This window comes from Epinephelus lanceolatus, chromosome 18 (genome assembly GCF_041903045.1).
Source record: "Epinephelus lanceolatus isolate andai-2023 chromosome 18, ASM4190304v1, whole genome shotgun sequence".
Taxonomy (NCBI): domain Eukaryota; kingdom Metazoa; phylum Chordata; class Actinopteri; order Perciformes; family Serranidae; genus Epinephelus; species Epinephelus lanceolatus.
In genome coordinates this window covers 28,315,699-28,329,169 of record NC_135751.1, presented here as the reverse complement: position 1 = coordinate 28,329,169, position 13,471 = coordinate 28,315,699, and the positions used below count along the sequence as shown (strand labels likewise).

The 13,471-nt window shown below is 39.9% G+C and overlaps 2 protein-coding genes across 3 annotated transcripts; both read right to left on the bottom strand.

Annotated features, from left to right (window-relative positions):
• Nucleotides 1-329: 329 nt before the first annotated feature.
• Nucleotides 330-1,739, bottom strand: LOC117268694 (interferon-induced protein 44). The gene is given in 5 exon segments (XM_078161047.1): nt 330-493; nt 640-738; nt 837-1,008; nt 1,202-1,354; nt 1,731-1,739. Coding segments are annotated over 5 exon segments (597 nt in total).
• Nucleotides 1,740-7,143: 5,404 nt separating this feature from the next.
• Nucleotides 7,144-11,662, bottom strand: LOC117268693 (interferon-induced protein 44-like). Of its 2 annotated transcripts, XM_078161817.1 has the most exons (10): nt 10,495-11,662; nt 10,273-10,326; nt 9,804-9,845; nt 9,650-9,683; nt 9,201-9,396; nt 8,817-8,969; nt 8,541-8,685; nt 8,342-8,442; nt 8,180-8,232; nt 7,887-8,071 (listed from the first exon to the last, which is right to left on the bottom strand). In XM_078161817.1, exons 3-10 carry the CDS (start codon nt 9,838-9,840, stop codon nt 8,017-8,019), a joined length of 774 nt encoding a protein of 257 aa, XP_078017943.1. In that variant the 5' UTR covers nt 9,841-9,845; nt 10,273-10,326; nt 10,495-11,662; the 3' UTR covers nt 7,887-8,016. The 2 variants fall into 2 exon arrangements, with proteins under 2 accessions (XP_078017942.1, XP_078017943.1); XM_078161816.1 differs by lacking the exon at nt 8,180-8,232 and having other exon boundaries at nt 7,144-8,071.
• Nucleotides 11,663-13,471: the final 1,809 nt, after the last annotated feature.

Here is a 13,471-nt window from a genome sequence, read left to right as displayed (position 1 = left end):
CTTCTGAACCTAATTTAGCCCAGTTTTACCTAGATGAACCTTCTGACCTGCTCGTCACCAGATTCATGATTACTGAGAGACGACAACACCAAAAACTACCAGCTAAGACAATAAAACATAACTAATAGCATTACAATGCAAAAACTCAAATGTATAGTGAGTATATAGTTCTTAACACTTTATTCAGCAAGGCTAAACTTACCAATAGCAGACACTATATGTATTACATGCATGCAAGTAAAGACCCAAAAGCCCATTTTATGCTGCAGACTGACTTTTTTCACACTGTGATAAATGTGTAAGAGTTGTCTCAGCAGCAGTATGGAGGTCTACAGGTTGATGACAAAGTCATCTCCAAAGTTAATGATCTGCCTCAGTGCACTAAGTACCAGTGTATCAGTGTCATCGTCTGTGTCGATCTCTGAGTCGTAGTTCTTCACAGGAAAGATGCAGTACAGTGGAGTACCCAGCGCCACACTAAATCTCTCCATCTAAATATGAACATTCAACATTTAAGGAATGACAGCAAAGAGCTGATCAAAGGAGATTTTTGTGTTAGATTATTAAAGTGTAAAGCAAAACTATTTTGCAATTTGAAAAAACCTCTTTACAAACTCAGTCATCTTTATTAACCTATATGTTTCTTCAGGTACTTGCTCTTATACACGTTCTTTATGTCTTTTTTGACCTCTGGACAGACTTTGTCAATTTGGGTGAGAATGGCCACTTCAGGAATTCCTGCCGATACAGAGCAGAATCTGAGTCAGTTAAGTTAATGTTTGTCAGGTTATTGGATTAAACTTATGAAACCCAGTAACTAACCCTATAACTCTTACCCATGTCTCTGGCTGCCAGTCTGACATCCCTCATCTTTTTCACATGTTCATCACTCAGGATGTTAAACGTCTCGGCCGAGACGACACAAACCAGAACATGAACTCAGTCCTTCAGAGCGGGGTCTTTGTTGTAGTCTGGATCATTCTTGGATATTTTAGAGTGAGGATTGAACTGGAAAACAATGTTAATTAAATTAAAGAATGACTTTGCATGTTAATTTTTTCCACTGAATATATCTAAATAAATATTTATAAAATAAATAATTAATAAATAAATATAATTATTGGTTAAAAAAAAGATGTCAAAGCTGGATTGATTTACTGAAATATATCCAACAGAGTTTAATGAATTCAGTATATTTTACCGTATATCCATCTTTAATGTGTCCCATCATGGCCAGTTTGATGTCTTCCACATTTGCTCCTTTACTGGTTTCCTTATCAAGGCCCATGATGTCAGTGAAGGCAAAAGGGTAAAACGTCCCTGGTCCTCCTTTTTGGATTTTGTAACTTTTGTACTGTAAAACAGAAAAGTGCAGTTATAAGAACAACAGTGCCACCTATTGAGTGATGGCCATATAGGAGATTGTCTGTTGCTCATAAGGTTCATCACAAGAAGTCTGTATGATAATATCGGCACCTGCTGAAAGCTGGCAAGGCAATTTGTATCTTGTTAGCTTCATTACAACTAGTTGCTCAAAACTATTGCTCGTCTGATCTGTACATTGCAATCCATATAAACTATATAGCAGTGGCGGCTGCTGGTCTTTCAAACAGGGGAAGCTCACTTTAAGTTTACATCATAAAATTTGTCATATTGTAGAGAGGCAGTAACTTATAAAAGGAACATTTAATTGAATCACACTCATGCCATATAACCACAGTAAAACACACCTCACACATTTTGAGATGGGTTTAACACCTGAACTGTGTAAAAAAGGGTGAAAATGAGCAATATGGCTTATGGAAATAAGGAACTCTGGACAGCACTCTGTCAGAAGACTCCACTCGTAAATCTCTGCATGGGACTGAGCTCGAAATGCGAAGCGCTGTCAATCACAATGGGGTTCAGCCTTTTAGACATTTCCTCCAATCATCATGCATACACCAAGCGTCCTCTCCCGCCTACCGCTCCTTTAGGTCCCAGGGAAGCTGAGCCTCCCTGGAAGTGATGATTTTGTCGCATTTATCCAATGACCGTCTCGCTTTGCTGCGTGAAGAAAACCTGCTCAGCGCTGTCTCATAGGAATGCTTGGAGGCTCCGCGTCCACCGTGCTGACACGAGAATGTATGAGAGGGAGGTCGCGTTTGAAAACTGGTAATAAACAGCTGACGCTTGAACATCATAGTCATGATGTTAAACGCATCCTAGCGCACGTTTAATGCAATGTATATTCTTATTTTATTGTAAATTCAATAGTGCATATTTGACCATTTGACCAGATTTCCGGGGGCCCAGCCAGCTGCTGACCCTGTGCCCACCGTTTTGTTTGTTAGTGTTTTTAGGCTGTTTTTTAATGTATATTTTGAACAGTTCTTTTGTCTGATGTGGATGTCACCACTGAAAACATTATTGCACTTTACACTTTATTGTCATAATGAAAATCGCTTCATTGTGGATACTACTGTGCCTATCTGCACTTGCACCTGGGAATTACCTGACAACTTGACAGGACTTCCTCACCTACACTCAAGAGCACCTGCTCTCACTTCGCCCAATTAGTGGGGCTCCATCGGTCTTTGTACCTGGGGACTGCGAGGAAATCCGACCACCGGTTAAATTGCTGGAGAGGTTGAAGAAAAAGCGAGGCTCAAGGGGAGGCGTGAGGCACCGACTTTGGAGACACCGCAGCAGATTCCCACTGCCTTTCATCACTCTGTCCAATGTTCGCTCGGTAAGCAACAAACTTGATGAGCTTGCATTAAGAGTCGAGCACGACTGTGAATTCAGACAGAGTAACCTTGTGTGTCTGACGGAAACATGGCTTAAAAACAATCATGAAACTGCCTGGGTACACCACTATAAGAGCTGACAGGAAAAATAATGCACTCGCCTGCTCTGCAGACCAGCCTATCTTCGTTCTCGGGGACTTTAACTCCTGTAATTTGCCTGACCACTTGCCTACCCTTCAGCAAAACGTGGACTGTCCTACACGTTAATTGAACGCTTGATAGTGCTATGGCAACATCCCGGAGGCTTATACTGTAAAGTGGTATGCAGACCACCTGTCCGAAAATCAGACCAAAATGTAATTTATCTTTTGCCTAAATACAAAGCAGTGGTCAAAAGAATGAAACCAGTTGCCAAGCAAATACAGGTGTGGTCTGAGAAAAGCAAAGAACAACTCAGGGACTGCTTTGATGATACAAATTGGGACATTTTCTTTGAATCCTGTCAGGATGGGGATAAACTCATGGACACTATCACATCATATATTAAAGGTGCTGTATGTAAGAATGCCCCCCCCCCCCCCCCCCCCCCGACTCGAGGTGCTGAGACTCTACTGACTGCCGTGACTGGTAGATGGCAGTGGGTGGCGCCACAGGCCAGAACACAAATTCAAAACATAAACATGATTTGCAGACTGCAAAAAATTTTTTTAGATGCAAATATTCTGGCTGTACTATTGTTGTCGGTGACATCAGTATGTTATATGAACATTATTCCTTAGTCTCTGTGACATATTAGTATTATTTTTACGACTATTTGCTTTAGATTTCTTACATATAGCTCCTTTAAGTTTTGTGAGAGCTATGTGTCTGAAACAAAGGCAGTGTAAATATTCCCAAATAATAAATCCTGGGTCTCTAAACAACTGAAAACATGTCTCAATGAAAGGAAGGCTGTTTTCTGCATTGGTCATATGGAATTAATGCAGGAAAAAAGGAGACAATCAAGAGGGAATATCTTTAAAGCAAAAATTGAGTACAAAAAAAAAATAGAAAGCAAATATTTTAGTGGTAAAAAAAAACAGGCCTGGGAGGGTCTAAATACATTAATGGGGAAAACAGTAAAAAAGGTGATAGGTCCATATGTAACAGTCAAAGTTTTGTTGATGAGTTGAATCAATTCTTCTGCCTGGTAGCAAAAACAGTTTTGCTCTCTATAGCTAATCTTACCCTTCATGACAGCTATAGGGAGTGAACTTACAACTTACCTGTTTACATTTAATTAAAGCTTAAAGTTTGAGTGACGGGCTGTCTTTCCTCGGCTTCCCAGTCAGATCCGAGTAGTACAGCGGATAAGCTCTCAGATTATGAGGAATTGTGCACTTTTTGACACACATACCATAAGGTTTATTTTCAGATGTGGAGGGAAGTCAGATTTGACCTCTGAGGCCCGGGAGAGGTCAAATTCAAGATGGCCGCCAATAATATTCAAATATGCTTAACTTTGGAACCAAACACAGTAGAAAAACATTTAAGGTGTCATTTCCAACTAAGTTTAGGGTGCCCATTCAGTTAGTGATACTCTCGAGATCAATGGAATTCAAGAAAATGCATTTAGGTCAAGGTAAAAATTTGCTTACAAAAAACAAAACCTTTTCCCCTCTTTTTTTAAATTTTTAATGAACCCCAAAAATATTTCAATTACTTTTTACTCTCATGTATTATTCAGTAATTAGTTATCATTTACTGGTATGTGTGGTTATTTTTTCCTGCTAAGCACATCATTATCAGCAGATGGCCCTTTAGAGCATCAGTAGGTAATGCCAGTAGCGATGTAGTCAGTAGGCAACATGATGAGTCCAGCTGCGTTCGATTCAATTGCCTTGAGATAAGATGAGTAGGCTACACATGCACACATGACCAGACAGAGAGCACTTCTGACATAAATATCCTGCCAGGTAAACTGACTGACTATGTAAGATAAGATACACCTTTATTGATCCTACAATTGAGAAATTCCAGTGTTACAGCAGTCAAGGGGAAAGAGTCAGATTAAAGATTTCAAAATTTAAAAACGTAAAACAAACTAGGCATGCAAAAAGAGTACAAAAAATACAAGAAACAGCAATAAATAATAATAATAATAATAATGAGCAGTGGATAAAAAGTGAGCAATGGATTAAAGTGAACATATTTAGTGCAAAGTGAATATTGTATGTGCAAATAAACAACAACAACATGGGGGACAGTTATGCTTATTATGGTGTCCATAAAGTGTCCATGGTGCAGTTTACTGTGAGCAGTGCTGGTTATGTAACCTGACAGTGGCAGGCAGGAAGATCCTGCAATAGCGTTCCTTCACACACTTTGGGTGAATCGGTCTATCGCTGAAAGAGCTCTCCAGAGCTTTTATCTCCTCCTGCAGAGGATGGGAGTCATTAGTCCTCAGAGATGACAGCTTGGCTGTCATCCTCCTTTCTCCCACCACCTGCACAGAGTCCAGAGAGCATCCTACAACAGAACTGGCCTTCTTGATCAGCTTGTCCAGTCTCTTCCTATCTGGAGCCGAGACGCTGCTGCCCCAGCAGACCACTCCGTAAAAGATGGCTGATGCCACCACAGTGTCAAAGAAGGTCTTCAGGAGCACCCCCTGCACTCCAAAAGACCTGAGCTGCCTCAGCAGGTAGAGTCTGCTTTGGCAGACAATGTACAGACAATGGCTGTGTTTCCCAGTTAAGAGCGATCTTAAGACTTAAGAGCACAGTTAAGAACGTCTTTGGTAAGAAGGGTTGCTAAGATACGAGTGTTTCCCAGATGCGTTCTTAATGCCCTTCTAAGGATCACTCTTAAGATCGCTCTTTAAGAAGCTCTTAACAGGAGCTGTCCACTACCGCGGTGCTGAAACAATTGATGTTAGGCAAATCGATCACCCACCACTTAATCAGCCATACATATACAGTTTGGCTTCGCACACGGTGACGCTGTTGGTTAGCAGCGAGAATATGCTGTTAAGCAGCCATGGTATCTCACATGTATGATGTTGCAACGCCTTTATATAGAGTAGCGGGTGGAGCATCCATTGATGTGGTTCCAGCTGAGCTCAATTACACCTGTCAGTTGCCTGATATCTGAATGTCGCAGGTTTGGAGGGTGGATGTGTTTCTCATATGTGCATACAGACGTGGGATATCTGCGGACAAATTATGATAAATGATAGTCATGATGATTCATTTTATTTGTGTGCCTGATGTGCACAGCACATAGAGGAACACACTTGTTATTCCTTATACTTATTTTTCTTCTTATTATTATTATTTTTCTTCCGCCAGATTTCGGTGCGTAACTTGTGCCACAGCTTTGAGCGCACATAGGGTCTTCATAAAACATATAGATTCAAGATTCAAAGTGTTTATTTTCATGTGCACAGTAAGAACATGCATACCACAAAAACAGGGGAAAAAATTACTCAGAAAAACAGAAAAAAATTACACCAAAAAAACAGAAAAATAAATTACTCCGAAAACCAGAAAATATTACTCAGAAAAACAGGGAAAAAATTACTAAGACAGTAATTAGTCAGAAAGCTTAGTGTAATATTAATTTGCCTGACGCAGCTGGATCTGTGCGCATTTGGTCGCTAAGAAGATTGTTAAGAGTGGGTTAGCTTGATCTTACAACAAAGTTTTTCTTTCGCGGGAGGCTTAAGAGCGTTCTTAAGAAGCTCTTAGTGCTACGAGCCATCTGGGAAACGCCACCAATATAAGTATACTTGAGTAAAGCTTTAACATGCAAATACATTGAATTTGATTGTAGCCAGGAATGAGTCTGCCTAGCTATCTAGCTTCTGTGGAAAAAAAAAAAAAGGCGGGCACTGATCAAAATAATTCTGCTAGCTAAACTAAAAGACAGTCTGGAACATACGTACATGAGCTGAAGTCAGTTGAATGATTGAACAGCGCGTGTTCTAGAGATTTCAGCTTGGTCATCTGTGTGAAGTAGGACTATAGCTGAATTAATGATGATAGCAAGGTAGCCTAGTTCAATACTGTGCCGCTGGTATCAAACAGGCTTGAGAGCTAATAGCTGGCATGTAAATGTAGACGTGTTATTACTGATTTCAAAGCAAGTTTCAGTATAAGAAGCATAGTAGGCCTACTGAAATATTGTAAGTAAATACATTTTTAATGATCATTATCATTACTATTATGTTGGAAACTTGGAAATAAACCATCTTTTTGCATCCTTTAGCTCTCTCCGTCTGCATAATTTGACCATAACTTTGACCTAAATGCATTTTCTTGAATTCTGATGATTTCAAAAGTATCATCAAGTGAATGGGCACCCTAAATTTAGTTGTAAATTACACCTTAAACGTTTTTTTTTATTGTGTTTGGTTCCAAAGTTAAGCATATTTGAATATTATTGGCAGCCATCTTGAATTTGACCTCTCCCGGGCCTCAGAGGTCAAATCTGACTTCTCTCCACATCTGAAAATAAACCTTATGGTATGTACAAACTATGGTAGAAATTTCATGCTTTTTTCAAAAAGTGCACAATTTATCTGCTAATCCATTGTACTACAGCTCCTCCACAGGGCCAGCCCCTCACCCAAATATGGTCACTTCTGACTTCAAAAAAATCAAACTGGAAACAGCCAAAATGTCAAATTTAAGGCTTCAAAATCCACAAACCAATGGGTGGAGTCACAATACTTAGGTTCATTATTTATACAGTCTATGTTATGGACTAGTTGGAATGAAATGAAGGAAACTAATGACAAATTTTATTATGTTTGTTATTTATTGTGGTTTTACCTGAACAGCAGTACTGTAGCACAATCTTTCAGTATAGAGCAGGTCCAAACACTGAAACAGAAATCACTGTTGGAACTAAAGATGTATGTCGCTAGTAGTCTAAAAACAAAGTTTATGCCCAGTTTTACCCGAGACGTTTAGCTTTCTTTTAACCTGTTTAACACCAGAAATTACCACCTGCATCAACAAAGCATAACCAACTACTTTATGATTCTAAACTCTGAATGTATATCCTCCCAAGATGCAAACTTTTGTTTGTATGTATTCTTAATTTCTCAAACCACTCTGGATTAGTAGGACCTGATAAATATAGTCCCAGTTTCCTCAAAAGAAACGACAAGAAAGTCCCACTGTCCTGCCATCTTGTTTTTCTGTGCTGTTGACAAAGTCTTCTCCAAAGTTAATGATCTGTCTCAGTGCGCTCAGTATCAGTGCATCAGTGTCATCGTCTGTGTCGATCTCTGAGTGGTAGTTCTTCACAGGAAAGATGCAGTACTCTGGAATACCCAGCGCCACACTAAATCTCTCCATCTAAATATTAAGAATTGGATATTTATGGAAGGAAAGCAAAGAGCTGATCAAAGGAGATTTTTGTGTTAGATTAGTAGAATAAGGAGGCTTGTGCACAACTTCAAATACCTGACAGGTGCATAGAAGGAAGTTGTCCATAGAGAAAAGAGAGTTCCCACATGCTGTCCAATTACGAATAAAAGGAAAGGGGAATTTTCTTTTCTTCATGTTTGTATTAAAAGTAAAGCAGAATCAAATCCCAACTTGAATAACAACTCTCTAGAAACTTACCTGTTTCTTCAGGTACTTGCTCTTATACACATTCTTTATGTCTTTTTTGACCTCTGGACAGGCTTTGTCAATTTGGGTGAGAATGGCCACTTCAGGAATTCCTGCCGATACAGAGCAGAATCTGAGTCAGTTAAGTTAATGTTTGTCAGGTTATTAGAGGAAACTTACAAAACCCAGTAACTAACCCTATAACTCTTACCCATGTCTCTGGCTGCCAGTCTGACATCCCTCATCTTTTTCACATGTTCATCACTCAGGATGTTCAATGTCTCGGCCGAGATGACACAAACCAGAACATGAACTTGGTCCTTCAGAGCGGGGTCTTTGTTGTAGTCTGGATTATTCTTGGATATTTTAGAGAGAGTTTTGCATGTAGCTAGTTTCTTTAATGACTTTAAATGAAAATATAATCTCAAAGCTGGATTGATTTACTGAAATATATCCAACAGAGTTTAATGAATTCAGTATATTTTACAGTGTATCCGTCTTTAATGTGTCCCATCACGGCCAGTTTGATGTCTCCCACAGAAACTCCTCTATTGGTTTCCCTATCAAGGCCCATGATGTCAGTGAAGACAAAAGGGTAAAATGTCTCTGGTCCTCCTTTTTGGATTTTGTAACTTTTGTACTGTAAAACAGAAAAGTGCAGTTATAAGGACAACAGTGCCACCTATTGAGTGATGGCCATATAGCAGTTTGTGTCTTGCTCATCAGTTTCATCACAACTAGTTGCAACACTGCTGCTCGCCTGATCTGTGTGGTTCAATTATCATAGCAGGTACATGTAAAAAATTTGAATATTAGGTAAAAGAGTTACAAGCTAATTTGGTGAAGTTTCACGTTCAAAAGTGGTTCATACTGTTTGGGTGAAGCTGTCTGCCATTGCATCTGCCAAAGCCCGACCAGTGACTCTGCCTTGTAAAACACTGTCAGCAGAGTTGATGAAGCTGGACTTGCCAGAACCAGAGGGTCCATGAAACAGAATTCTGAGCTGTTGGACCTCACTGTTACAAGGCTTATAATCATTCACATACTGCAGGTCTGTGTTTTTGTGGCTGTTTAATAAAGAAAAGGTTAAATGTTAGATTTACTTGTTTAAATCAGTTTTACATATGGTGTGCTTTACTGTCACAGACACCCTTGAAATCAAACTATCGTGTCTCTCAGGCTGACAACAAAAAGTAAAACATAACAGGCAGGCTTAACGCATGACTATGTGCAGTTGTACCATTTTGGTTTTAAAGATAGTTAGCTGATGAAAAGCCATTAAACACCAGAGGCACCAAAACTATTAAACACATTACTCACCCCCATGGTATGTTCCTCCATGGCTCAGGAGAAGCTGAAGTGCACAAGTTGATGTAAGATATAAGTTACATTTTAGGGGGAGAAAACTTCACATAAATTAAGAATGTGTCATTTACTGTCATTATCTTTTTAAGTTTTAAAAAAAATATCTTACTGGGGGAAGATGTGAACCACCTTTGCAGCCAATCCATCGTTGCTACAATTAGATATTAAGGCAACATGTAAATAAGAAACACTTATCAATATATGAACCACATTATTCATGTCAACCAAAACAAATGTTAACAGAATATTTGAGACTTAATATTTCAAAATATTTTAGAAAGAAAGATAAAGATATTAAAGATAGATTCTTTTATGTAGTGGTAATATTATTTAATATTAACATGTACACCATAATGCGCGCACGCACGCACGCACGCACGCACGCACACACACACACACACACACACACACACGAAATTAAGTAGTGGTTTAAACACAGCAGAAAATTATATACTGCAGGTATAACAAATTTAACAGTTCCTTAATTGTGAAAACTTTTTACTTCAAAAGCAAATTTTACAATCACATTAGTCGGTATCACCAAAAAAATAAAAATAAATAAATAAAAAAAATCTTACCTTATTTGCTGCGCCTGTGAAAAGAAGTGGTGATGTTTACCTCCAGTAATACATCTGAAATTGAGAAATTAAGCTATTTATATTGCAATCCAAGCTCATTTTTATTACTGTCACAAATTATGTGACTTTTGATCCACGGTCTGTTGAAGACAAATTAAATCAGTTATTAATCATGAGCTTATGTTCCTAAATGAATGAAATGGAAAGACGTGGTTGGTATACCTGATGGTGTCCAGTAGCTGTTGATGCCTGTTTGGTGTTATCTTCTTGTGCATTTGTGTGTTTTGTTTGAGGCCACGCAGCTTTTACTGTTTTTAGTTTCTTTCGGTTTCCTTTGGATCATGTGATTTAAAAGAATTGTCCTCTCTGACAGTAGACCGGTCCAGGTATGTGAGCTACAGGTGTGGTCGGGTGTGTCACATGTTTACCTAAAGCCTCTCATGAACCAAGTAACATTACTTGGACATGCAGTACTAAAATTTTGAAAGGCTGAGAGAAAGTCCATTAGAAAGCTGTGGAGGCACTGAGGTGACTGTCTGTGCAGGTGTCTGTTTCGGTTTCTCCATTCTCAGTACTCTGTGCAGTGCCATGGCAGCACATCAACCTGAACTCTGCAGACAATGTTGCATATTTTCTCCATTACCTAACTTAGCCCCAGGGACTGAGCTCGGGGAACATGGCACCAGTGAGCAGCAGATGATGACAAACAAAACTAGCTCTGGTCCTTTGCACACCAACAAGCACTCAAAAGAGATGTCCATGTTGCTGGGGAGTTTGCCAGAAAGTAAGGCCCAATCCAAATACCCCCCCTTGTCCAATACCCCTTGGCCCTCAGTTTAAGCAATGAGGGGTAGTGGTGGAAATCTTTCCCTACGAATTGAAACACCACTCCCTATGTCACTGCATCGGTTACATTCACGCATACGTAACTATTTTAAACAGGAAGTTGAGAGCCATCAACATTTCCAACCAGCATCTACAATGCAGTCTCATTCATCCTACCAATCGCGTTTGCCGCATTCATCATACTTAGTTTGATGAACGACAGACAACAGGGGACTTCTGCTAGCTAGCTAACCAGCTAACATTACGAGGCAGCATAGTTATACTAGCTGGCGTGTTATCGTGATGTGAAAAATCCGACAATTTTGCAGAACAGGACAGATGACAGACGCCAGATAGTGCGGGCTAGCTAGCTAACCAGCAACCTGACGACAGTAACGTTAGCTATGTATGAACTTTTTCCCCATCTCTTGCTCAGTGGTAGCCATGGCGACGTCTACCCCTCGCTGGCAAGTAAGCATCTGAAATCCCTCGCTCCGAAGGGCTAGTTTCATACCCACTACCCCTCGTTATGCCCCCTACGCCTACACGCAAAAAGGAATTCAGACACCACTACCCCACATGGGAACGCGCAAGTGTAGGGGTAGGGCCAAGGGGTAGGGCTAAGGGGGGGTACTGGGACGGGCCCAAAGAGTCAGGTATAAAAGCCAGGTTGACAGTGGTGAGGACACAAACCACGACAAGGAGCCTGCAAGGTACAGTTAACTTTTATTCAGGCTTCTTCACACACCACAACGTATTCCCACATCCCTGGAAGTGTTATAAACAAAGCATGGCTGCTGGGCTTTAGAGTAGGTCAGGGTAGAGGTGTCAGTAAACAAAGAGTCAGCTGATGTCACACATAGTCTGTTTAATATACTCTCCTGGGGAAGGATCAATCAATAAATTAAAAGACAAACACCCATTCAGAGAAGACAAAAAGGGATGCATCACAGTCTCATGTTTAGATCATTATTAATAATATTATATTACTACTAGTAGGATTTTGGTAAACTTACACTTAGGTGTTTGGACCAAGAGTAATGTCAAACTGTAAATCAGTTGTTTCAAGTTTACAAAAACTCCGGGGAAGGCTTTTCAAGAGTGGCTGTTAGCTACACTATCTGTGTCGTGGTGTCTACACAGCGGCTGTAAGCAGCTTAAACTGCTGAAATCAGACCCAGCCTGTCCAAGAGTAATGTAGTGCTGTAGATCAGTTCTCAAAAAGTGCTTGAAAAGTAAGTTAATAGCTGTAACAGTAAGTCGTTCTTGTGTGGTAGTAGTCAGTGCCATGTAACCATATTCAGCTTGACATGCAGATAAAGCTATTGTTTGTTGCTGTTGGCTGACAGTCATTTCATTAACAGTGTGGTTGTTATAGACACAGTGACTCAGTGTGAAGCCATTTCCCTGAGGTGATCATACAACTTTCTATGTCACTTTCTTTCTGTTTCAAACTAAACAATGACTTGTTCAGATTGCAGCCTAGTATGTGGTGGAGGGGGTGAAGGCTCATTTATACTCCCTTTACGTAGGAAAATAGTTTGTTACAAACATTTTTAAATGCCACTGCTGCCATACTATCATTTGCCTTTATGATGCATAGATACAGCCAATAGATGACACTAGACGGCAGAGTCAAAAGTTACACACAACAACACATAAGGCGACAATGGGGGGGCTTGTATTATTCTACCTTTAAATGGAGGCAGCATCGGAGACAGTGGTGGTCTGTGCAGCCATTATATATCATCATATACATTACACACATCTTACCGTATATTAGTATATCTTATTATATATTACCTACTTATTCCGTTCTGCCATTGTTAAATTTCTTCGTCATCTCTTATGGTCGCATCTTGCTTGAAGTACACTACATTGTCTCCATGATCTCTGGTGGTACACCTCCATTTTGTCTGTGTCCATAAGCTTTCAGAAAATGTGCACGAATATGGACGAAATGAAAGCAGAGTGCAGACAGAAGGCTCAGTCAGTCTCTGTGTCTTACATTGAGCAGAAATAGTCAATGGTCAAAGATCTGCTGGAAATCGGAGGAAGATGTTGCAGCTTGCACACCGTCACCAACGGAAATGTTTACGGTTGCGCAGGCCGTGGAGATGTTGATGGACTCAGACTCCGACGATTCCTGTTTTGATCTACATTCTGAATCCAATTTGGACGAAGAAGCAACGAGTCTAGTGGGATGAAACGGGATCTCCATGTTGGTGACAGTGACACATGGACAAGACGACCACAGAGGAGGGGGAAACAACAGAGCACTGCGTGATCACTGAATGTGGCAATGTGTTTCATTATTATAATCATAATTATTTTCATTATTATAATTATTATTATTTTCATTTATATTCCTTTC